Here is a 25,459-nt window from a genome sequence, read left to right as displayed (position 1 = left end):
TTAGGGCTCAGTATTATCCTGACTAGGAGGAGATATTAGGGCTCAGTATTATCCTGACTTGGCCACTAGGAGGGGACATTGGGGCTCAGTATTATCCTGACTAGGAGGAGACATTAGGGCTCAGTATTATCCTGACTAGGCCACTAGGAGGGGACATTAGGGCTCAGTATTATCCTGACTAGGAGGAGACATTAGGGCTCAGTATTATCCTGACTAGGAGGAGACATTAGGGCTCAGTATTATCCTGACTAGGCCACTAGGAGGGGACATTAGGGCTCAGTATTATCCTGACTAGGAGGAGACATTAGGGCTCAGTATTATCCTGACTAGGAGGAGACATTAGGGCTCAGTATTATCCTGACTAGGAGGAGACATTAGGGCTCAGTATTATCCTGACTAGGCCACTAGGAGGGGACAACATGTTGTTGATTCATCTAATTTCTGCTTCATCTCTGTGTTGACCCGTCTGTCTGCCACTGGGCGCGTTTGAGTAGATCACGTTTGTCAAGTCTGATATAACTCATTGGTCACTGCCTTTCAAAGTGTGTTGCATTATGGGGAAATAAATTGTCAGACTTGCGCCTTCATGTCGACTGCGTGAACTTTACAACAACCACGTGATCGAAGGTCATGACGTTGACTGCAACGTTTCTGCAGTTGCTCCTCACCTGCATTGTGGGAGGAGACTATTTGTCAACCAATCACGTGATTTTACTTGACCCATGAGAACAGGACCAAAGAGGTGACTAAACAGAAAGCAGCTTTGCAGCAATTCATTTATACAGTGGATATGTACAAGTTACATTTTATTTAACCTTTATTTAACTTGGCAAGTCAGTTAAAGAACAAATTCTTATTTTCAATGCCATCCTAGGAACAGTGGGTTAGTAGACAGTTAACTGGTCTAGGAACAGTGGGTTAACTGTCATGTTCAGGGGCAGAACGACAGATTTGTACCTTGTCAGCTCGGGGGATTTGAACTTGCAACCTTCCGGTTACTAGCCCAACGCTCTAACCACTAGGCTACCCTGCCGCCCCAAATGTGATATTTGAGTCTCTCTCTTCCCAGTACAAATGTAGGCTACACACATTTACAGTGATATGGGGATAGAGACATTTATTTCTACAAACAATCAACTTTTCTGAAAAATGTCAACATTCCAACTGCCATGTTGGAAAGTCACGTGAGTATCAGACTTAACGCTGAAACAGATGCACCTTCCCAGAATTCATTTCTCCACGATCGTCTGCAGACGGTTTGCTTCAGGCTTACCACTCAAACAAGCCCATTGTCTGTCCTGGGGGAGACGTTGGAGCTCTGCTGGGCCTGGTGTTGGCTCTGTCCTGGGGGAGACGATAGAGCTCTGCTGGGCCTGATGTTGGCTTGGGGAGACGATAGAGCTCTGCTGGGCCTGGTGTTGGCTTGGGGAGACGATAGAGCTCTGCTGGGCCTGATGTTGGCTTGGGGAGACGATAGAGCTCTGCTGGGCCTGGTGTTGGCTCTGTCCTGGGGGAGACGTTGGAGCTCTGCTGGGCCTGGTGTTGGCTGGGGGAGACGTTAGAGCTCTGTTGGGCCTGGTGTTGGCTCTGTCCTGGGGGAGACGTTAGAGCTCTGCTGGGCCTGGTGTTGGCTGGGGGAGACGTTAGAGCTCTGTTGGGCCTGGTGTTGGCTGGGGGAGACGTTAGAGCTCTGTTGGGCCTGGTGTAGGCTCTGTCCTGGGGGAGCCGATAGAGCTCTGCTGGGCCTGGTGTTGGCTCTGTCCTGGGGGAGACATTAGAGTTCTGCTGGGCCTGGTGTTGGCCGGGGGGGCCGATAGAGTTCTGCGGGCCTGTTGTTGGCTCTGTCCTGGGGGAAACGATAGAACTCTGCTGGGCCTGGTGTTGGCTCTGGCCTCTGCTGGGTCTGGTGTTGACTCTGTCCTGGGGGAAACAATAGAACTCTGCTTGGCCTGGTGTTGGCTCTGACCTGGGGGAGACGATAGAGCTCTGCTGGGCCTGGTGTTGGCTCTGTCCTGGAGGAGACGATAGAGCTCTGCTGGGTCTGGTGTTGGCTCTGTCCTGGGGGAGACGATAGAGCTCTGCTGGGTCTGGTGTTGGCTCTGTCCTGGGGGAGACGTTAGAGCTCTGCTGGGTCTGGTGTTGGCTCTGTCCTGGGGGAGACGTTAGAACTCTGCTGGGTCTGGTGTTGGCTCTGTCGGGAGTGTCTGCTGCCCTTTGACTTCCGACTGTGGGCAGAGGACGAGTCTGGAGGACAAGAGAGGAGGAGAGTAGACTTATTGTTGTGGTCATTAAGCGCCGTCAGTCAAACTACAGGTGTGATTTTACAATGTGAGGACAGACAGCGCTGACTGACTCTTCAATGTGAGGACAGACAGCGCTGACTGACTCTTCAATGTGAGGACAGACAACGCTGACTGACTCTTCAATGTGAGGACAGACAGCGCTGACTGACTCTTCAATGTGAGGACAGACAGCGCTGACTGACTCTTCAATGTGAGGACAGACAACGCTGACTGACTCTTCAATGTGAGGACAGACAACGCTGACTGACTCTTCAATGTGAGGACAGACAGCGCTGACTGACTCTTCAATGTGAGGACAGACAACGCTGACTGACTCTTCAATGTGAGGACAGACAGCGCTGACTGACTCTTCAATGTGAGGACAGACAGCGCTGACTGACTCTTCAATGTGAGGACAGACAGCGCTGACTGACTCTTCAATGTGAGGACAGACAGCGCTGACTGACTCTTCAATGTGAGGACAGACAGCGCTGACTGACTCTTCAATGTGAGGACAGACAGCGCTGACTGACTCTTCAATGTGAGGACAGACAGCGCTGACTGACTCTTCAATGTGAAGATAGACAGCGCTGACTGACTCTTCAATGTGAGGACAGACAGCGCTGACTGACTCTTCAATGTGAAGATAGACAGCGCTGACTGACTCTTCAATGTGAGGACAGACAGCGCTGACTGACTCTTCAATGTGAGGACAGACAGCGCTGACTGACACTTCAATGTGAGGACAGACAGCGCTGACTGAATCTTCCCCTCCTACAGAAACACTTCTGAACCAGGAGCAGAGCCCTGGCTAGCTTTCCGTTGTGAATCACGAGATTTGTCTCAAAGCTCCACATACAGATGGTCCATGTTTCTATGGAGACAGAAGTTCCATGTTTCTATGTAGACAGAAGGTCCATGTTTCTATGTAGACAGAAGGTCCATGTTTCTATGTAGACAGAAGGTCCATGTTTCTATGTAGACAGAAGGTCCACGTTTCTATGTAGACAGAAGGTCCACGTTTCTATGTAGACAGAAGGTCCATATGTAGACAGAATGTCCACGTTTCTATGTAGACAGAAGGTCCATATGTAGACAGAAGGTCCACGTTTCTATGTAGACAGGAGGTCCATATGTAGAGAGAAGGTCCACGTTTCTATGTAGACAGGAGGTCCATATGTAGACAGGAGGTCCATATGTAGACAGAAGGTCCATGTGTCTATGTAGACAGAAGGTCCACGTTTCTATGTAGACAGGAGGTCCATATGTAGACAGAAGGTCCATGTTTTTATGTAGACAGAAGGTCCATATGTAGACAGAAGGTCCATATGTAGACAGAAGGTCCACGTTTCTATGTAGACGGAAGGTCCATGTTTCTATGTAGACAGAAGGTCCATGTTTCTATGTAGACAAAGGGTCCTTGTTTCTATGTAGACAAAGGGTCCTTGTTTCTATGTAGACAGAAGGTCCATGTTTCTATGTAGACAGAAGGTCCATATGTAGACAGAATGTCCATGTTTCTATGTAGACAGGAGGTCCATGTTTCTATGTAGACAGAAGGTCCGTGTTTCTATGTAGACAGAAGGTCCATGTTTCTATGTAGACAGAAGGTCCACGTTTCTATGTAGACAGGAGGTCCATATGTAGACAGAAGGTCCATGTTTCTATGTAGACAGGAGGTCCATATGTAGACAGAAGGTCCATGTTTTTATGTAGACAGAAGGTCCATATGTAGACAGAAGGTCCACGTTTCTATGTAGACGGAAGGTCCATGTTTCTATGTAGACAGAAGGTCCATGTTTCTATGTAGACAGAAGGTCCATGTTTCTATGTAGACAGAAGGTCCATATGTAGACAGAATGTCCATGTTTCTATGTAGACAGGAGGTCCATGTTTCTATGTAGACAGAAGGTCCATGTTTCTATGTAGACAGAAGGTCCATGTTTCTTTGTAGACAGAAGGTCCATATGTAGACAGAAGGTCCACGTTTCTATGTAGACAGAAGGTCCATATGTAGACAGAAGGTCCATGTTTCTATGTAGACAGAAGGTCCATGTTTCTATGTAGACAGAAGGTCCATGTTTCTATGTAGACAGAAGGTCCATGTTTCTATGTAGACAGGTCTGAGATCATTACTACAGCCACAAGGTCTTAGATCATTACTACAGCCACAAGGTCTGAGATGGATACAGCTAACGGACAAACTACCGCGCATTAACAACAGACACACTGGGGAACCTGTGTAGTGCTGTAGAGATCCATCTGTTAATGGGCCATAGCTGTAATATACTGTAGAGAGGACCAGACTGTAATATACTGTAGAGAGGACCAGACTGTAATATACTGTAGAGAGGACCAGACTGTACTATACTGTAGAGAGGACCAGACTGTAATATACTGTAGAGAGGACCAGACTGTAATATACTGTAGAGAGGACCAGACTGTACTATACTGTAGAGAGGACCAGACTGTAATATACTGTAGAGAGGACCAGACTGTAATATACTGTAGAGAGGACCAGACTGTAATATACTGTAGAGAGGACCAGACTGTAATATACTGTAGAGAGGACCAGACTGTAATATACTGTAGAGAGGACCAGACTGTAATATACTGTAGAGAGGACCAGACTGTAATATACTGTAGAGAGGACCAGACTGTAATATACTGTAGAGAGGACTAGACTGTAATATATTGTAGAGAGGACCAGACTGTAATATACTGTAGAGAGGACCAGACTGTAATATACTGTAGAGAGGACCAGACTGTAATATACTGTAGAGAGGACCAGACTGTAATATACTGTAGAGAGGACCAGACTGTAATATACTGTAGAGAGGACCAGACTGTACTGTAATATACTGTAGAGAGGACCAGACTGTACTGTAATATACTGTAGAGAGGACCAGACTGTAATATACTGTAGAGAGGACCAGACTGTAATATACTGTAGAGAGGACCAGACTGTAATATATTGTAGAGAGGACCAGACTGTAATATACTGTAGAGAGGACCAGACTGTAATATACTGTAGAGAGGACCAGACTGTAATATACTGTAGAGAGGACCAGACTGTAATATACTGTAGAGAGGACCAGACTGTAATATGCTGTAGAGAGGACCAGACTGTACTATACTGTAGAGAGGACCAGACTGTAATATATTGTAGAGAGGACCAGACTGTAATATACTGTAGAGAGGACCAGACTGTAATATACTGTAGAGAGGACCAGACTGTACTATACTGTAGAGAGGACCAGACTGTAATATATTGTAGAGAGGACCAGACTGTAATATACTGTAGAGAGGACCAGACTGTACTGTAACATACTGTAGAGAGGACCAGACTGTAATATACTGTAGAGAGGACCAGACTGTAATATACTGTAGAGAGGACCAGACTGTAATATACTGTAGAGAGGACCAGACTGTAATATACTGTAGAGAGGACCAGACTGTAATATACTGTAGAGAGGACCAGACTGTAATATACTGTAGAGAGGACCAGACTGTAATATACTGTAGAGAGGACCAGACTGTAATATACTGTAGAGAGGACCAGACTGTAATATACTGTAGAGAGGACCAGACTGTAATATACTGTAGAGAGGACCAGACTGTAATATACTGTAGAGAGGACCAGACTGTAATATACTGTAGAGAGGACCAGACTGTAATATACTGTAGAGAGGACCAGACTGTAATATACTGTAGAGAGGACCAGACTGTAATATACTGTAGAGAGGACCAGACTGTAATATACTGTAGAGAGGACCAGACTGTAATATACTGTAGAGAGGACCAGACTGTACTGTAATATACTGTAGAGAGGACCAGACTGTAATATACTGTAGAGAGGACCAGACTGTACTGTAATATACTGTAGAGAGGACCAGACTGTAATATACTGTAGAGAGGACCAGACTGTAATATACTGTAGAGAGGACCAGACTGTAATATACTGTAGAGAGGACCAGACTGTAATATACTGTAGAGAGGACCAGACTGTAATATACTGTAGAGAGGACCAGACTGTAATATACTGTAGAGAGGACCAGACTGTACTGTAATATACTGTAGAGAGGACCAGACTGTAATATACTGTAGAGAGGACCAGACTGTACTGTAATATACTGTAGAGAGGACCAGACTGTAATATACTGTAGAGAGGACCAGACTGTACTGTAATATACTGTAGAGAGGACCAGACTGTAATATACTGTAGAGAGGACCAGACTGTAATATACTGTAGAGAGGACCAGACTGTACTGTAATATACTGTAGAGAGGACCAGACTGTACTGTAATATACTGTAGAGAGGACCAGACTGTACTGTAATATACTGTAGAGAGGACCAGACTGTAATATACTGTAGAGAGGACCAGACTGTACTGTACTATACTGTAGAGAGGACCAGACTGTAATATACTGTAGAGAGGACCAGACTGTAATATACTGTAGAGAGGACCAGACTGTAATATACTGTAGAGAGGACCAGACTGTAATATACTGTAGAGAGGACCAGACTGTACTATACTGTAGAGAGGACCAGACTGTAATATACTGTAGAGAGGACCAGACTGTAATATACTGTAGAGAGGACCAGACTGTACTGTAATATACTGTAGAGAGGACCAGACTGTAATATACTGTAGAGAGGACCAGACTGTAATATACTGTAGAGAGGACCAGACTGTAATATACTGTAGAGAGGACCAGACTGTAATATACTGTAGAGAGGACCAGACTGTAATATACTGTAGAGAGGACCAGACTGTAATATACTGTAGAGAGGACCAGACTGTAATATACTGTAGAGAGGACCAGACTGTAATATACTGTAGAGAGGACCAGACTGTACTGTAATATACTGTAGAGAGGACCAGACTGTAATATACTGTAGAGAGGACCAGACTGTAATATACTGTAGAGAGGACCAGACTGTAATATACTGTAGAGAGGACCAGACTGTAATATACTGTAGAGAGGACCAGACTGTAATATACTGTAGAGAGGACCAGACTGTAATATACTGTAGAGAGGACCAGACTGTAATATACTGTAGAGAGGACCAGACTGTAATATACTGTAGAGAGGACCAGACTGTAATATACTGTAGAGAGGACCAGACTGTACTGTACTATACTGTAGAGAGGACCAGACCTACCTGTCCCAGTGGAGGAGGGGAGTTCCTGTCTCCTCAGCAGCACCTCCTCTCTCTCCAGGGCGACCATGTATTTAGAGTAGGACCAAGACAGCTGTTATAGAGACATGTAGTTAGATTAGGAACAAGACAACTGTTATAGAGACATGTAGTTAGAGAATAGGACCAAGAACGCTGTTATAGAGACATGTAGTTAGAGATTAGGAACAAGACAACTGTTATAGAGACATGTAGTTAGATTAGGACCAAGACAACTGTTATAGAGACATGTAGTTAGAATATGACCAAGACAACTGTTATAGAAGAGACATGTAGTTAGATTAGGACCAAAACAACTGTTATAGAGACATGTAGTTAGAGATTAGTACCAAGACAACTGTTATAGAGACATGTAGTTAGATTAGGAACAAGACAACTGTTATAGAGACATGTAGTTAGAGAATAGGACCAAGACAACTGTTATAGAGACATGTAGTTAGAGAATAGTACCAAGACAACTGTTATATAGACATGTAGTTAGATTAGGAACAAGACAACTGTTATAGAGACATGTAGTTAGAGAATAGGACCAAGAACGCTGTTATAGAGACATGTAGTTAGATTAGGAACAAGACAACTGTTATAGAGACATGTAGTTAGAGAATAGGACCAAGAACGCTGTTATAGAGACATGTAGTTAGAGATTAGGAACAAGACAACTGTTATAGAGACATGTAGTTAGAGAATAGTACCAAGACAACTGTTATAGAGACATGTAGTTAGATTAGGACCAAGACAACTGTTATAGAGACATGTAGTTAGAATATGACCAAGACAACTGTTATAGAAGAGACATGTAGTTAGAATAGGACCAAGACAACTGTTTTAGAGACATGTAGTTAGATTAGGACCAAAACAACTGTTATAGAGACATGTAGTTAGATTAGGACCAAGACAACTGTTATAGAAGAGACATGTAGTTAGATTAGGACCAAAACAACTGTTATAGAAGAGACATGTAGTTAGAGAATAGGACCAAGACAACTGTTATAGAAGAGACATGTAGTTAGATAATAGGACCAAGAGGTGTTTGTACCTGTTGACTAGGGTAAAGCAGCTCTCTACTCTCCTGTAGTCCTTTGTGTTTCTCCTCATGCTCCTCTGGAAACCTCTCCACTTCCTCCTGGGCTCTCCTCTCCACTTCCTTTTCCTCCTCTCGCCTCCTGAGACGCTGCAGTTTAGCACTCTGTTTGTTCACGCTGTTCTGCAACAGCGGCAACACCTCCTCCTCCTGCACACCGCTGCTGAACGACAGGAACTCTGGCCACAGCTTCAGTAGCTCACTGAACACACACATCTACTACACACAGAGAGAGAGAGAGAGAAACAGAGAGAGACAGAGAGAGACAGAGAGAGAGACAGAGAGAGAGAGAGTGCTGGCCCAATGCTTCATACCGTGTCAAGTTGGCTGGATGTCGTTTGAGTGGTGGACCATTCTTGATACACACAGGAAGTTCTTGATACATTCAAACTGGTGCTCCTGACACCTACTACCAAACCCATTTCAAAGGCACGTCAGTCTTTTGTCTTTCCCCTTCAACTCTCTGAATGGCACACCTGGATTCACCTGGTCAGTGTGTGTCATGGAAAGAGGAATGTTTGGTACACCCAGCGTATATCACTGTCTGTCTGTCTGAGTAGGTGTATCTACTCCAGTGAGTCAGTCAGTCAGTCTGTCTGTCTGTCTGTCTGTCTGAGTAGGTGTATCTACTCCAGTCAGTCAGTCAGTCAGTCTGTCTGTCTGTCTGAGTAGGTGTATCTACTCCAGTCAGTCTGTCTGAGTAGGTGTATCTACTCCAGTCAGTCAGTCAGTCTGTCTGTCTGTCTGAGTAGGTGTATCTACTCCAGTCAGTCAGTCAGTCAGTCAGTCAGTCAGTCAGTCAGTCAGTCTGTCTGAGTAGGTGTATCTACTCCAGTCAGTCAGTCAGTCAGTCAGTCAGTCAGTCAGTCAGTCTGTCTGAGTAGGTGTATCTACTCCAGTCAGTCAGTCAGTCAGTCAGTCAGTCTGTCTGAGTAGGTGTATCTACTCCAGTCAGTCAGTCAGTCAGTCAGTCAGTCTGTCTGAGTAGGTGTATCTACTCCAGTCAGTCAGTCAGTCAGTCTGTCTGAGTAGGTGTATCTACTCCAGTCAGTCAGTCAGTCAGTCTGTCTGAGTAGGTGTATCTACTCCAGTCAGTCAGTCAGTCAGTCTGTCTGAGTAGGTGTATCTACTCCAGTCAGTCAGTCAGTCAGTCAGTCTGTCTGAGTAGGTGTATCTACTCCAGTCAGTCAGTCAGTCAGTCAGTCAGTCAGTCAGTCAGTCAGTCAGTCTGTCAGTCTGTCAGTCTGTCAGTCTGTCAGTCTGTCTGTCTGTCTGTCTGTCTGTGTACCTGAGCCTCTCTGAAGACGTAGGGCTCCATCTCCCCCCTCCTCTCCAGGATGTGTGTTGCCTGCTCTGGGGGGATGTCTATCTGCAGGGCTGTCTGTCTGTCTGTGTACCTGAGCCTCTCTGAAGACGTAGGGCTCCATCTCCCCCCTCCTCTCCAGGATGTGTGTTGCCTGCTCTGGGGGGATGTCTATCTGCAGGGCTGTCTGTCTGTCTGTGTACCTGAGCCTCTCTGAAGACGTAGGGCCCCATCTCCCCCCTCCTCTCCAGGATGTGTGTTGCCTGCTCTGGGGGGATGTCTATCTGCAGGGCTGTCTGTCTGTCTGTGTACCTGAGCCTCTCTGAAGACGTAGGGCTCCATCTCCCCCCTCCTCTCCAGGATGTGTGTTGCCTGCTCTGGGGGGATGTCTATCTGCAGGGCTGTCTGTCTGTCTGTGTACCTGAGCCTCTCTGAAGACGTAGGGCTCCATCTCCCCCCTCCTCTCCAGGATGTGTGTTGCCTGCTCTGGGGGGATGTCTATCTGCAGGGCTGTCTGTCTGTCTGTGTACCTGAGACTCTCTGAAGACGTAGGGCCCCATCTCCCCCCTCCTCTCCAGGATGTGTGTTGCCTGCTCTTGGGGGATGTCTATCTGCAGGGCTGGGGGGACGGAGGACTGGATGAAACAGCTGATGATGGTGGACACCTTGTCCTGGACTACAGCCTCCACACAGTGGGAATGACACAGATCCTAATGGGAGAGAGGGAGGGATGAAATGGGGGGGAGAGGGAGGGATGGATGGGGGGGAGAGGGAGGGATGGATGGGGGAGGGATGGAATGGGGGGGGGTGGCATGGGGGGGGGGGAAATTGCATGAGGGTGATGGAATGGGGGGAGGGGGAATGATGGCATGGGGGAGGGATGGCATGGGGGGAGGGAGGGATGGCATGGGGGGGAGGGATGACATGGGGGAGGGAGGGATGGCATGGGGGGCAGGGATGGCATGGGGGGGAGGGATGACATGGGGGGAGGGAGGGATGACATGGGGTGGCATGGGGGGAGGGAGGGAGGGATGGTATCGGGGGGGGAATGGAGGGAAAGGAAGGGATGGCATGGGGGGAGAGGGAGAGACGGATGGAGGGAGGGAGAGAGAGGGATGGTATGGGCGGGAGAGGGAGAGGGAGGGAGGGATGGTATGGGGGGAGAGGGAGGGAGGGAGGGATGGTATGGGGGAGAGGGAGAGGGAGGGAGGGATGGTATGGGGGAGAGGGAGGGAGGGAGGGATGGTATGGGGGGAGAGGGAGGGAGGGAGGGATGGTATGGGGGGAGAGGGAGGGAGGGAGGGATGGTATGGGGGAGAGGGAGGGAGGGATGGTATGGGGGGAGAGGGAGGGAGGGAGGGATGGTATGGGGGAGAGGGAGGGAGGGAGGGATGGTATGGGGGGAGAGGGAGGGAGGGAGGGATGGTATGGGGGAGAGGGAGGGAGGGATGGTATGGGGGGAGAGGGAGGGAGGGAGGGATGGTATGGGGGGAGAGGGAGGGAGGGAGGGATGGTATGGAGGGACAGATCTATTATTCATTCAAGAAGATTACCAAGGCCCAGTGTAGACCTCAGAGATAGCAGCACCAGATTACCAAGGCCCAGTGTAGACCTCAGAGATAACAGCACCAGATTACCAAGGCCCAGTGTAGACCTCAGAGATAGCAGCACCAGATTACCAAGGCCCAGTGTAGACCTCAGAGATAGCAGCACCAGATTACCAAGGCCCAGTGTAGACCTCAGAGATAGCAGCACCAGATTACCAAGGCCCAGTGTAGACCTCAGAGATAGCAGCACCAGATTACCAAGGCCCAGTGTAGACCTCAGAGATAGCAGCACCAGATTACCAAGGCCCAGTGTAGACCTCAGAGATAGCAGCACCAGATTACCAAGGCCCAGTGTAGACCTCAGAGATAGCAGCACCAGATTACCAAGGCCCAGTGTAGACCCCAGAGATAACAGCACCAGATTACCAAGGCCCAGTGTAGACCTCAGAGATAACAGCACCAGATTACCAAGGCCCAGTGTAGACCCCAGAGATAACAGCACCAGATTACCAAGGCCCAGTGTAGACCTCAGAGATAACAGCACCAGATTACCAAGGCCCAGTGTAGACCTCAGAGATAGCAGCACCAGATTACCAAGGCCCAGTGTAGACCCCAGAGATAGCAGCACCAGATTACCAAGGCCCAGTGTAGACCTCAGAGATAACAGCACCAGATTACCAAGGCCCAGTGTAGACCTCAGAGATAGCAGCAACAGATTACCAAGGCCCAGTGTAGACCTCAGAGATAACAGCACCAGATTACCAAGGCCCAGTGTAGACCTCAGAGATAGCAGCACCAGATTACCAAGGCCCAGTGTAGACCTCAGAGATAACAGCACCAGATTACCAAGGCCCAGTGTAGACCCCAGAGATAGCAGCACCAGATTACCAAGGCCCAGTGTAGACCTCAGAGATAGCAGCACCAGATTACCAAGGCCCAGTGTAGACCTCAGAGATAGCAGCACCAGATTACCAAGGCCCAGTGTAGACCTCAGAGATAGCAGCACCAGATTACCAAGGCCCAGTGTAGACCCCAGAGATAACAATACCAGATTACCAAGGCCCAGTGTAGACCTCAGAGATAACAATACCAGATTACCAAGGCCCAGTGTAGACCTCAGAGATAACAGCACCATATTACCAAGGCCCAGTGTAGACCCCAGAGATAACAGCACCAGATTACCAAGGCCCAGTGTAGACCTCAGAGATAACAATACCAGATTACCAAGGCCCAGTGTAGACCCCAGTGATAACAGCACCAGATGGACCTCCAGCCAGAACAGAAGGTTTGGTTCAGTCTTACCTTATACCTCTGGACCTCCAGCCAGAACAGGACGTCATTCTCCAGGAAGTCTCCTTTCAGCGAGACGAAGCGCCGGAACTGATGACACGTGACGGGGTTGAGCAGGGCCCTCCGGACTGCCAGGATCTCCCCTGCAGAGGTCATCCACGTCCCCTTGACCTGCTGCAGGAGAGGAGCGGTTAAACACGCAGGAACATACAGCCGGGAGGCTTTAAGGTGAGGAACAACTCAGAGAGGAACAACATTGGTCATAGAAGTCTACAGACATGATGTTCTAGATCCATGGATGGGCAACATTTTAGAAAACTAGAATAAATTATAATGGACCTATATATTTTTCTGACACGCCAAAATAGATTTTGACAAACAAAATTGGTTCCCAAATACAATCTGTCCGATAATCCCGATGTGAAACAAGTTTTCCCAGCGTTGCTCTATGACGTTAAAAAGATTGACAGAGGACCAGAGATCACCTTCCACACCTCTCTCTTGTTCCTGTGTCGCTGGTAGACCTGGTCCGACACCCCGTCTTCACCCCGAGGCTGAAAGAGCAGCAGTCAGAAACACAGTACGGCTGGACAGAGACTTCAGCAAGACACCTCTGGTCCTCTGCAGTATCTACACCTCTCTCTCTCCGTCTCTCTCTCTCTGTCTCTCTCTCTCTCTGTCTCTCTCTCTCTCTGTCTCTCTCCGTCTCTCTCTCTCTCCGTCTCTCTCTCTGTCTGTCTCTCTCTCTCTCTGTCCGTCTCTCTCTCTCTCTCTGTCTCTCTCTCTCTCTCTGTCTCCGTCTCTCTCTCCATCTCTCTCTCTCCGTCTCTCTCTCCGTCTCTCTCTCCGTCTCTCTCTCCGTCTCTCTCTCTCTCTCTCTCTGTCTCTCTGTCTCTGTCTCTCTCTCGTCTCTGTCTCTCTCCTGTCTCTCTCTTGATGAGGTTTCACATGGCAGAGCTGATGCCTCTACAGTACCTAGCCTGGCTTAGGGCCGTAGCGATACTGTACACATAGAATTCAACAGTTAGAAGGCCATATAACATATAGATATGTATCTTGATATCTGGAAGCCAGATCCCCTCTAATCAGGGACGGATTTAGACCTAGAAGCCAGTTCCCCTCTAATCAGGGACTGATTTAGACCTAGAAGCCAGTTCCCCTCTAATCAGGGACTGATATAGACCAGGAAGCCAGTTCCCCTTTAATCAGGGACTGATTTAGACCAGGAAGCCAGTTCCCCTTTAATCAGGGACTGATTTAGACCTAGAAGCCAGTTCCCCTCTAATCAGGGACTGATTTAGACCAGGAAGCCAGTTCCCCTCTAATCAGGGACTGATTTAGACCAGGAAGCCAGTTCCCCTCTAATCAGGGACTGATTTAGACCTAGAAGCCAGTTCCCCTCTAATCAGGGACTGGTTTAGACCTAGAAGCCAGTTCCCCTCTAATCAGGGACTGGTTTAGACCTAGAAGCCAGTTCCCCTCTAATCAGGGACTGATTTAGACCTAGAAGCCAGAAGCCAGTCCCCCTCTAATCAGGGACTGATTTAGACCAGGAAGCCAGTTCCCCTCTAATCAGGGACTGATTTAGACCTAGAAGCCAGTTCCCCTCTAATCAGGGACTGATTTAGACCTAGAAGCCAGTTCCCCTCTAATCAGGGACTGATTTAGACCAGGAAGCCAGTTCCCTTCTAATCAGGGACTGATATAGACCAGGAAGCCAGTTCCCCTTTAATCAGGGACTGATTTAGACCAGGAAGCCAGTTCCCCTTTAATCAGGGACTGATTTAGACCTAGAAGCCAGTTCCCCTCTAATCAGGGACTGATTTAGTCCAGGAAGCCAGTTCCCCTCTAATCAGGGACTGATTTAGACCAGGAAGCCAGTTCCCCTCTAATCAGGGACTGATTTAGACCTAGAAGCCAGTTCCCCTCTAATCAGGGACTGGTTTAGACCTAGAAGCCAGTTCCCCTCTAATCAGGGACTGGTTTAGACCTAGAAGCCAGTTCCCCTCTAATCAGGGACTGATTTAGACCTAGAAGCCAGAAGCCAGTCCCCCTCTAATCAGGGACTGATTTAGACCAGGAAGCCAGTTCCCCTCTAATCAGGGACTGATTTAGACCTAGAAGCCAGTTCCCCTCTAATCAGGGACTGATTTAGACCTAGAAGCCAGTTCCCCTCTAATCAGGGACTGATTTAGACCAGGAAGCCAGTTCCCTTCTAATCAGGGACTGATTTAGACCTAGAAGCCAGTCCCCCTCTAATCAGGGACTGATTTAGACCTAGAAGGCAGTTCCCCTCTAATCAGGGACTGATTTAGACCTAGAAGCCAGTCCCCCTCTAATCAGGGACTGATTTAGACCTAGAAACCAGTTCCCCTCTAATCAGGGACTGATTTAGACCTAGAAGCCAGTTCCCCTCTAATCAGGGTCTGATTTAGACCTAGAAGCCAGTTCCCCTCTAATCACGGACTGATTTAGACCAGGAAGCCAGTCCCTCTCTAGTTAGGGACTGATGTAGACCAGGAAGCCAGTCCCCCTCTAGTTAGGGACTGATTTAGACCAGGAAGCCAGTTGATCAGTCAGTAATCCGGACCTCGTAGGGTCAGGTTGTAATCCCCCTGATACAAGCAGATGGAGAGCTGGCTAGATGAGACCCTGGACTCCTACCCTGACTCTCTGCTGCTGTCTCTCATTGAACTCCGGCGTCGTCAGGAAGACAGGCAGCCATCTTGTTTCTATGTGGTTCCTGGTGATGCTCTGAATGTCCACCAGGACAGGAGCACACAGACGGTCATGGAGCAGTCTCCCCCAGCCACCAGCCAGACGCATCACCTAGAGAAGAAACACACACACATACACACCACACACACCACACACACACACACACACACACAGACAGACACAGACGGTCAGGAAGAGAAGGACACACACACACACACGCACAAAAACACAGGCGCACACACACACACACACACAGACAGACACGCACAAAAACACACAGGCACACACACACAGACACGCACAAAAACACACAGGCACACACACACACACACGCACAAAAACACACAGGCACACACACACACACAGACAGACATGCACAAAAACACACACACCATCACAGAAGAGACTGTGACATTACCTCCTCCTGTTGTTGTCTGGTGGCAGGACTGTCAGGCCCAAAGAAGTATTTCCTATTGAGGTATTTGTCCTTAATGAGTCTGGACTTGTCCTCTCTCTGGGCCTTGTCTTTATGGGGGATTCTCCTGTAATTCTCTATGTCCTGCCAGCAAGCCAGGTGTATACTGTAGACACACACACACACACACGTCAGAACTATACACATTATTGACAACTGAGCTATAGATCATTAGGATCATTGAGGTAGAGATCATTGGGATCATTGAGGTAGAGATCATTGGGATCATTGAGGTAGAGATCATTAGGATCATTGAGGTATAGATCATCAGGATCATTGAGGTAGAGATCATTGAGGTAGAGATCATTGAAGTATAGATCATTGGGATTATTGAGGTAGAGATCATTGGGATCATTGAGGTAGAGATCATTGGGATCATTGAGGTAGAGATCATTAGGATCATTGAGGTATAGATCATCAGGATCATTGAGGTAGAGATCATTGAGGTAGAGATCATTGAAGTATAGATCATTGGGATTATTGAGGTATAGATCATTGAAGTATAAATCATTGGGATTATTGAGGTATAGATCATTGAGGTAGAGATCATTGAAGTAGAGATCATTAGGATCATTGAGGTATAGATCATTAGGATCATTGAGGTATATATCATTGTGGTATAGATCATTGAGGTATAGGTCATTAGGATCATTGAGGTAGAGATCATTAGGATCATTGAGGTAGAGATCATTGAGGTATACATCATTGAGGTATACATCATTAGGATCATTGAGGTATAGATCATTGAGGTATAGGTCATTAGGATCATTGAGGTATAGATCATTGAGGTAGAGAATATTGAGGTATAGATCATTAGGATCCTTAAGGTATAGATCATTGAGGTAGAGATCAGTTAGGTAGAGATCAGTGAGGTAGAGATCATTGAGGTAGAGATATTAGGATTATTGAGGTAGAGATCATTGAGGTAGAGATCATTGAGGTAGAGATATTAGGATTATTGAGGTAGAGATCATTGAGGTAGAGATCATTGAGGTGGAGATCATTGAGGTAGAGATCATTGAGGTATAGATCATTGAGGTAGAGATCATTGCGGTATAGATCATTGAGGTAGAGATCATTGAGGTAGAGATCATTGAGGTATAGATCATTGAGGTAGAGATCATTGAGGTAGGGATCATTGAGGTAGAGATCATTGAGGTATAGATCATTAGGATAATTTAGTTTTGTACTGACATGACCAGGAATAATGATTTGATCCCTATAGATAAACACGACACTTGTTTGATAGAAGGTGTGTTTATGACAGAAAGGATCATAGGAAGGATGATAGGAAGGATAGTGTAGGGAGGATGTGAAGTGTATAGAACTAGAGTTTCACCTGGCGGTGTTGTCCTGTAGGAAGGATGTGAAGTGTATAGAACTAGAGTTTCACCTGGCGGTGTTGTCCTGTAGGAAGGATGTGAAGTGTATAGATCTAGAGTTTCACCTGGCGGTGATATCCTGTAGGAAGGATGTGAAGTGTATAGAACTAGAGTTTCACCTGGCGGTGTTGTCCTGTAGGGAGGATGTGAAGTGAAGTGTATAGATCTAGAGTTTCCCCTGGCGGTGTTGTCCTGTAGGAAGGATGTGAAGTGTATAGATCTAGAGTTTCACCTGGCCGTGTTGTCCTGTAGGAAGGATGTGAAGTGTATAGATCTAGAGTTTCACCTGGCGGTGTTGTCCTGTAGGAAGGATGTGAAGTGTATAGAACTAGAGTTACACCTGGCGGTGTTGTCCTGTAGGAAGGATGTGAAGTGTATAGATCTAGAGTTTCACCTGGCGGTGTTGTCCTGTAGGAAGGATGTGAAGTGTATAGATCTAGAGTTACACCTGGCGGTGTTGTCCTGTAGGGAGGATGTGAAGTGTATAGATCTAGAGTTTCACCTGGCGGTGTTGTCCTGTAGGAAGTATGTGAAGTGTTGTAGCTCCGTGCGGTGTCCTAGCAGAGAGCCCAACCTGTACCCTCTGTACCTCTCTGGGACGGCAGACCACATAGCTGGAGACCTGGCGACCTCTAGTGGTGGAGGAGGGGGCCTGCAGGCCTGGGCCACAGCATGCTGGAAGAGAGAATCTCAATTGGACTAAACCCTTCTCACTTCCTTCTGAAGGTTTTGAGAAGGAGGTGAGGAGATAGGATGCGAGGAATCAAGGAAATACAATTGAAATTCCCCCAAATCCTTACTAGAGATCTATGCCCATATTTGAAAAGCTTCTCGGAGTAGAAGTGCTTCATCTATGATCAGTTTTGTCTTTCAGATCAGCACTTCAGGGGGGACTTGATCCTAGATCAGCACTTCAGGGGGACAGGGGGGACTTGATCCTAGATCAACACTTCAGGGGGACTTTATCCTAGATCAACACTTCAGGGGGGACTTGATCCTAGATCAGCACTTCAGGGGGGACTTGATCCTAGATCAACACTTCAGGGGGACAGGGGGGACTTGATCCTAGATCAGCACTTCAGAGGGACAGGGGGGACTTGATCCTAGATCAGCACTTCAGGGGGACTTGATCCTAGATCAACACTTCAGGGGGGACTTGATCCTAGATCAGCACTTCAGGGGGGACTTGATCCTAGATCAACACTTCGGGGGGACTTGATCCTAGATCAGCACTTCAGGGGGGACTTGATCCTAGATCACCACTTCAGGGGGGACTTGATCCTAGATCATCACTTCAGGGGGACAGGGGGGACTTGATCCTAGATCAACACTTCGGGGGGACTTTATCCTAGATCAACACTTCAGGGGGGACTTGATCCTAGATCAGCACTTCAGGGGGGACTTGATCCTAGATCACCACTTCAGGGGGGACTTGATCCTAGATCAGCACTTCAGGGGGGACTTTATCCTAGATCAACACTTCAGGGGGGACTTGATCCTAGATCAGCACTTCAGGGGGGACTTGATCCTAGATCAACACTTCAGGGGGGACTTGATCCTAGATCAGCACTTCAGGGGGGACTTGATCCTAGATCACCACTTACTACTCAGACTGTTACATAGATCATGCATTGGAGTGTTGGACTTCAATAGAGCTCACCTGTTCCAGTCTGTGTCCAGCCTCCTCGTACAGCGTCTTCAGTTCTCCGTACGGCTCTGACTCCACCTGGCGAGTCTCCTCCCGTACAGCCACCTGAGAGAGAACGCGCAGTAACAATGAATCCACGACATCAAATATCCAGACCATAACACACATCTTACGAATCTGACTAAGGAGAGATGCACGAACAGGAGAGTTTGTCCGTTTCGACCGATAAGCTATTTCAACTATAGCGCGTAAAAATACAAATAAACTTTAAAGATAAGGACTCACTCACACCTTCTGGAAGGTGTCTGTGTCCCTGGTGGTGAGCAGCGTCCAGGGCTCCAGGAGGAGGGTCAGAGTGTGTTCCTCCACCCAGTCAAACAGCTCCTCAAACGGGGGAGTGAGACAGGTGTACACCCTCTCTCTGCTCTCCTCCTCCACCTCAATGCTACTACGGGCAGCACTGCACACGTAGGTTGAATACAGCAACTGGAGGGGTTAGAATGAGAACCGTAACTAATGGGTCAGACGGTCATCTTCATCATCATCACTATCATCATCATCACTATCAACTGGAGGGGTTAGAATGAGAACCGTAACTAATGGGTCAGACGGTCATCTTCATCATCATCACTATCATCACCATCATCACAACTGGAGGGGTTAGAATGACAACCGTAACTAATGGGTCAGACGGTCATCTTCATCATCATCACTATCATCATCATCACTATCAACTGGAGGGGTTAGAATGAGAACCGTAACTAATGGGTCAGACGGTCATCATCATCATCCTCGCTATCAACTGGAGGGGTTAGTATGAGAACCGTAACTAATGGGTCAGACGGTCATCTTCATCATCATCATCATCACTATCAACTGGAGGGGTTAGAATGAGAACCGTAACTAATGGGTCAGATGGTCATCATCATCATCATCACCACCATCATCACCATCACTATCACCACCATCATCACCATCACTATCATCACCATCATCACCATCACTATCATCACCATCATCACCATCACTATCATCACCATCATCATCATCACTATCATCTTCATCCTCATGGCTATCATCATCACCACCATCATCATCATCATCTTCATCATCATGACTATCATCTTCATCATCATGACTATCATCATCCCCACCATCACATCCCCACTATCATCATCATCACCATCCTCACTATCATCATCATCACTATTATCATCATCATCATCATCATCACTATCATCATCATCATCATCATCACTAAAATGTCTAATATATGGCTCATTAAATGCCTGTAATATAGGGCTCATAAAATGCCTGTAATATAGGGCTCATAAAATGTCTAATATAGGGCTCATTAAATGCCTGTAATATAGGGCTCATAAAATGCCTGTAATGTAGGGCTCATAAAATGTCTAATATAGGGCTCATAAAATGCCTGTAATGTAGGGCTCATTAAATGCCTGTAATATAGGGCTCATAAAATGTCTAATATAGGGCTCATAAAATGCCTGTAATGTAGGGCTCATTAAATGCCTGTAATGTAGGGCTCATAAAATGTCTAATATAGGGCTCATTAAATGCCTGTAATGTAGGGCTCATTAAATGTCTAATATAGGGCTCATTAAATGCCTGTAATATAGGGCTCATAAAATGCCTGTAATGTAGGGCTCATTAAATGCCTGTAATATAGGGCTCATAAAATGCCTGTAATGTAGGGCTCATAAAATGTCTAATATAGGGCTCATAAAATGCCTGTAATATAGGGCTCATAAAATGCCTGTAATATAGGGCTCATAAAATGTCTAATATAGGGCTCATTAAATGCCTGTAATATAGGGCTCATAAAATGCCTGTAATGTAGGGCTCATAAAATGTCTAATATAGGGCTCATAAAATGCCTGTAATGTAGGGCTCATTAAATGCCTGTAATGTAGGGCTCATAAAATGTCTAATATAGGGCTCATTAAATGCCTGTAATGTAGGGCTCATTAAATGTCTAATATAGGGCTCATTAAATGCCTTTAATATAGGGCTCATTCAAATTAGGGAAGGGGCTTGGACATTTGGCCCATGCTTTGGCTGAGAGTTTCCATTGATTGGGGTGGAGACTTCGCCTGTATCGTTAATATATTCTATCCTACATCTCCCACCAGAACCTAATCCAGCATCAGACGCAATTACCCCCCCCCCCCCCCTTCCCCCAGGTATCCAATCTTACATGAGCCTGTCTCTGTACCCTGTAGGGATCCAGTCCATCTTGGTAGAAGAGCTGGTGGTACTGCTGCAGATCACACCAGCAGTGGACGGCATTCTCCCACAGCTGACAAGATACAGGAAGACCTATTCATTTATGTTGTACAATACAGCTACAACAGCACTATGGTGGACAGAGAGAGACAGAGAGAGACCAATTTTGATAAACTCCTATATCTACTGGGTGAAATTCCACAGTGTACCATCACAGCAGCAAGATTTGTGACCTGTTGCCACGAGAAAAGGTCAACCAGTGAAGAACAAACACCAATGTAAATGCAACCCATATTTATGCTTATTTATTTTCCCCTGTGTTCTTTAACCATCTGCACATCATTACAACACCGTATATAGTCAATAACATAACATTTGAAATGTCTCTATTCTGTTGAAATGTTTGGGAGTGTAATGTTTACTGTTCATTTCTGATTGTTTATTTGACTTTTGTCCATGATCTATTTCACTTGCTTTGGCGATGTAAACATGTTTCCCAAGGGGAAAGAGGGATACCTAGTCAGTTGTACAACGGAATGCATTCAACTGAAATGCGTCTTCTGCATTAACGGGGGGGGGGGGCTGCCTTAATCGACACCCACGTCCGGGGGAACAGTGGGTTAACTGCCTTGCTATGGGGCAGAACGACAGGTTTTTACCTTGTCAGCTCTGGGATTCGATCCAGCAACCTTTCGGTTACTGGTTCAACGCTCAAATGTCAATAAATCCCTTTGAAGTGAACTGATAGATATGCACTTTTCACATAATAATTGGGTATTAATAATCGTTTGGCAAAATAATTGTCGAGATGCTAAAGTTGTCAGGAAAACACCTCTGTTTGAAAGGTGTAGAGATATATATAGAGAGAGAGACAGAGAGAGAGAGAGACACAGAGAGAGAGAGAGAGACACAGAGAGAGAGAGACACAGAGAGAGAGAGAGAGAGAGACACAGAGAGAGAGACACAGAGAGAGAGAGACACAGAGAGAGAGAGAGACAGAGAGAGAGACAGAGAGAGAGACACAGACAGAGAGAGACACAGAGAGAGAGAGAGACAGAGAGAGAGAGACACAGAGAGAGAGAGACACAGAGAGAGAGAGACACAGAGAGAGAGAGAGACAGAGAGAGAGACAGAGAGAGAGAGCTGTCTATACCGGGTTTCCAGAGCGTTCACAGTAGCGTGTGAAGTAGAACCCGGCCTGTGAGTCCACACATAGAGCCTGTAACATCCTCTCCATCCTCCAGGCCCCTACAACAGGACTGCTGCTGGCATAACCTGTCTGACACCACACACAGAATAATACGACTTTACTAACCTGTCTGACACCACACAGAATAATACGACTTTATTAACCTGTCTGACACCACACAGAATAATATGACTTTATTAACCTGTCTGACACCACACAGAATAATACGACTTTATTAACCTGTCTGACACCACACAGAATAATACGACTTTATTAACCTGTCTGACACCACACCACACAGAATAATACGACTTTACTAACCTGTCTGACACCACACAGAATAATACGACTTTATTAACCTGTCTGACACCACACACACAGAATAATACGACTTTATTAACCTGTCTGACACCACACAGAATAATACGACTTTATTAACCTGTCTGACACCACACAGAATAGTACGACTTTACTAACCTGTCTGACACCACACAGAATAATACGACTTTATTAACCTGTCTGACACCACACAGAATAATACGACTTTACTAACCTGTCTGACACCACACAGAATAATACGACTTTACTAACCTGTCTGACACCACACAGAATAATACGACTTTATTAACCTGTCTGACACCACACAGAATAATACGACTTTATTAACCTGTCTGACACCACACAGAATAATACGACTTTATTAACCTGTCTGACACCACACAGAATAATACGACTTTATTAACCTGTCTGACACCACACAGAATAATACGACTTTATTAACCTGTCTGACACCACACAGAATAATACGACTTTATTAACCTGTCTGACACCACACAGAATAATACGACTTTATTAACCTGTCTGACACCACACACACAGAATAATACGACTTTATTAACCTGTCTGACACCACACAACACAGAATAATACGACTTTACTAACCTGTCTGACACCACACAGAATAATACGACTTTATTAACCTGTCTGACACCACACACACAGAATAATACGACTTTACTAACCTGTCTGACACCACACAGAATAATACGACTTTATTAACCTGTCTGACACCACACAGAATAATACGACTTTACTAACCTGTCTGACACCACACAGAATAATACGACTTTATTAACCTGTCTGACACCACACAGAATAATACGACTTTATTAACCTGTCTGACACCACACAACACAGAATAATACGACTTTACTAACCTGTCTGACACCACACAGAATAATACGACTTTACTAACCTGTCTGACACCACACAGAATAATACGACTTTACTAACCTGTCTGACACCACACAGAATAATACGACTTTATTTCACTTATAAAGCGCTTTTTATAAAATAAAGACATTTCAAAGCTCTTATCTCAACTCTCTGTCGGTCACACCTAGTACCTGTGTGTGAGCTGGTGTGGGGGTCCTGTCTCTGGGTAGAGAGGTGTCTGGGCGGATGGTAGGTCGGGGTATAGAGGTGTGAGGCCGGTGGGGGTGGAGGTTGATGTAACGAGGGTTAGGGTTCACACCAGAGGGAGGGTGTAGCTGTCTGTTCCTCCACAGCGACAGTCTGAGAGGATCTACTGCTCTCTGGCTCATCCTGAACCTGGGACCCCTGGAACACAACATGAACCTGGGACCCCTGGAACACAACATGAACCTGGGACCCCTGGAACACAACATGAACCTGGGACCCATGGAACACAACATGAACCTGGGACCCCTGGAACACAACATGAACCTGGGACCCCTGGAACACAACATGAACCTGGGACCCCTGGAACACAACATGAACCATGGACCCCTGGAACACAACTTGACCAGTTCAACAGTTCAGGCCTCAGTCTAGTCTAGTATGGACCAGGTGATAACAGTTCAGGCCTCAGTCTAGTCTAGTATGGACCAGGTGATGCTAGTTCAGGCCTCAGTCTAGTCTAGTATGGACCAGGTGATAACAGTTCAGGCCTCAGTCTAGTCTAGTATGGACCAGGTGATAACAGTTCAGGCCTCAGTCTAGTCTAGTATGGACCAGGTGATGCTAGTTCAGGCCTCAGTCTAGTCTAGTATGGACCAGGTGATCTCAGTTCAGGCCTCAGTCTAGTCTAGTATGGACCAGGTGATCCTAGTTCAGGCCTCAGTCTAGTCTAGTATGGACCAGGTGATAACAGTTCAGGCCTCAGTCTAGTCTAGTATGGACCAGGTGATAACAGTTCAGGTCACAGTCTAGTCTAGTATGGACCAGGTGATCTCAGTTCAGGTCACAGTCTAGTCTAGTATGGACCAGGTGATCTCAGTTCAGGCCTCAGTCTAGTATGGACCAGGTGATCTCAGTTCAGGTCACAGTCTAGTCTAGTATGGATCAGGTGATCTCAGTTCAGGCCTCAGTCTAGTCTAGTATGGACCAGGTGATAACAGTTCAGGTCACAGTCTAGTCTAGTATGGACCAGGTGATCTCAGTTCAGGTCACAGTCTAGTCTAGTATGGACCAGGTGATCTCAGTTCAGGCCTCAGTCTAGTCTAGTATGGACCAGGTGATAACAGTTCAGGTCACAGTCTAGTCTAGTATGGACCAGGTGATCACAGTTCAGGTCACAGTCTAGTATGGACCAGGTGATCACAGTTCAGGTCACAGTCTAGTCTAGTATGGACCAGGTGATCCTAGTTCAGGTCACAGTCTAGTATGGACCAGGTGATGCTAGTTCAGGTCACAGTCTAGTCTAGTATGGACCAGGGGATCACAGTTCAGAACTCAGTCTAGTCTAGTATGGACCAGGTGATCTCAGTTCAGGTCACAGTCTAGTCTAGTATGGACCAGGTGATCTCAGTTCAGGTCACAGTCTAGTCTAGTATGGACCAGGTGATCACAGTTCAGGTCACAGTCTAGTCTAGTATGGACCAGGTGATCTCAGTTCAGGTCACAGTCTAGTCTAGTATGGACCAGGTGATCTCAGTTCAGGTCACAGTCTAGTCTAGTATGGACCAGGTGATCTCAGTTCAGGTCACAGTCTAGTCTAGTATGGACCAGGTGATCACAGTTCAGGTCACAGTCTAGTCTAGTATGGACCAGGTGATCTCAGTTCAGGTCACAG

General features: G+C 46.6%; 1 protein-coding gene across 4 annotated transcripts in view; it reads right to left on the bottom strand.

The window, feature by feature from the left end:
- Positions 1 to 1,654: 1,654 nt before the first annotated feature.
- The window catches only part of LOC110510416 (regulator of G-protein signaling 22), a 42,226-nt gene continuing 18,421 nt past the window's right edge, over positions 1,655 to 25,459 (bottom strand). The window contains exons 9-22 of one of the 4 annotated variants that reach the window (XM_036938016.1): positions 23,772 to 23,985; positions 22,330 to 22,455; positions 21,148 to 21,249; positions 19,221 to 19,415; positions 18,942 to 19,034; positions 17,784 to 17,956; positions 15,843 to 16,005; positions 15,371 to 15,535; positions 13,192 to 13,260; positions 12,719 to 12,880; positions 10,400 to 10,579; positions 8,522 to 8,782; positions 7,450 to 7,540; positions 1,655 to 2,244 (exon numbers count right to left, since the gene is read on the bottom strand). In XM_036938016.1, coding sequence (XP_036793911.1) covers positions 2,117 to 2,244; positions 7,450 to 7,540; positions 8,522 to 8,782; positions 10,400 to 10,579; positions 12,719 to 12,880; positions 13,192 to 13,260; positions 15,371 to 15,535; positions 15,843 to 16,005; positions 17,784 to 17,956; positions 18,942 to 19,034; positions 19,221 to 19,415; positions 21,148 to 21,249; positions 22,330 to 22,455; positions 23,772 to 23,985 — 2,122 coding nt within the window. In that variant the 3' untranslated portion in view covers positions 1,655 to 2,116. Of the gene's footprint in view, positions 2,245 to 7,449; positions 7,541 to 8,169; positions 8,470 to 8,521; positions 8,783 to 10,399; positions 10,580 to 12,718; positions 12,881 to 13,191; positions 13,261 to 15,370; positions 15,536 to 15,842; positions 16,006 to 17,783; positions 17,957 to 18,941; positions 19,035 to 19,220; positions 19,416 to 21,147; positions 21,250 to 22,329; positions 22,456 to 23,771; positions 23,986 to 25,459 lie in introns of those variants that run through there. The other 3 variants (XM_036938019.1, XM_036938025.1, XM_036938029.1) reach the window with 3 other exon arrangements.

The sequence above is a fragment of the Oncorhynchus mykiss genome, chromosome 2 (assembly GCF_013265735.2).
Source record: "Oncorhynchus mykiss isolate Arlee chromosome 2, USDA_OmykA_1.1, whole genome shotgun sequence".
NCBI classification, from domain to species: domain Eukaryota; kingdom Metazoa; phylum Chordata; class Actinopteri; order Salmoniformes; family Salmonidae; genus Oncorhynchus; species Oncorhynchus mykiss.
The sequence above is the reverse complement of the archived record's forward strand: the minus strand, read 5'-3'. Positions and strand labels throughout refer to the sequence as shown.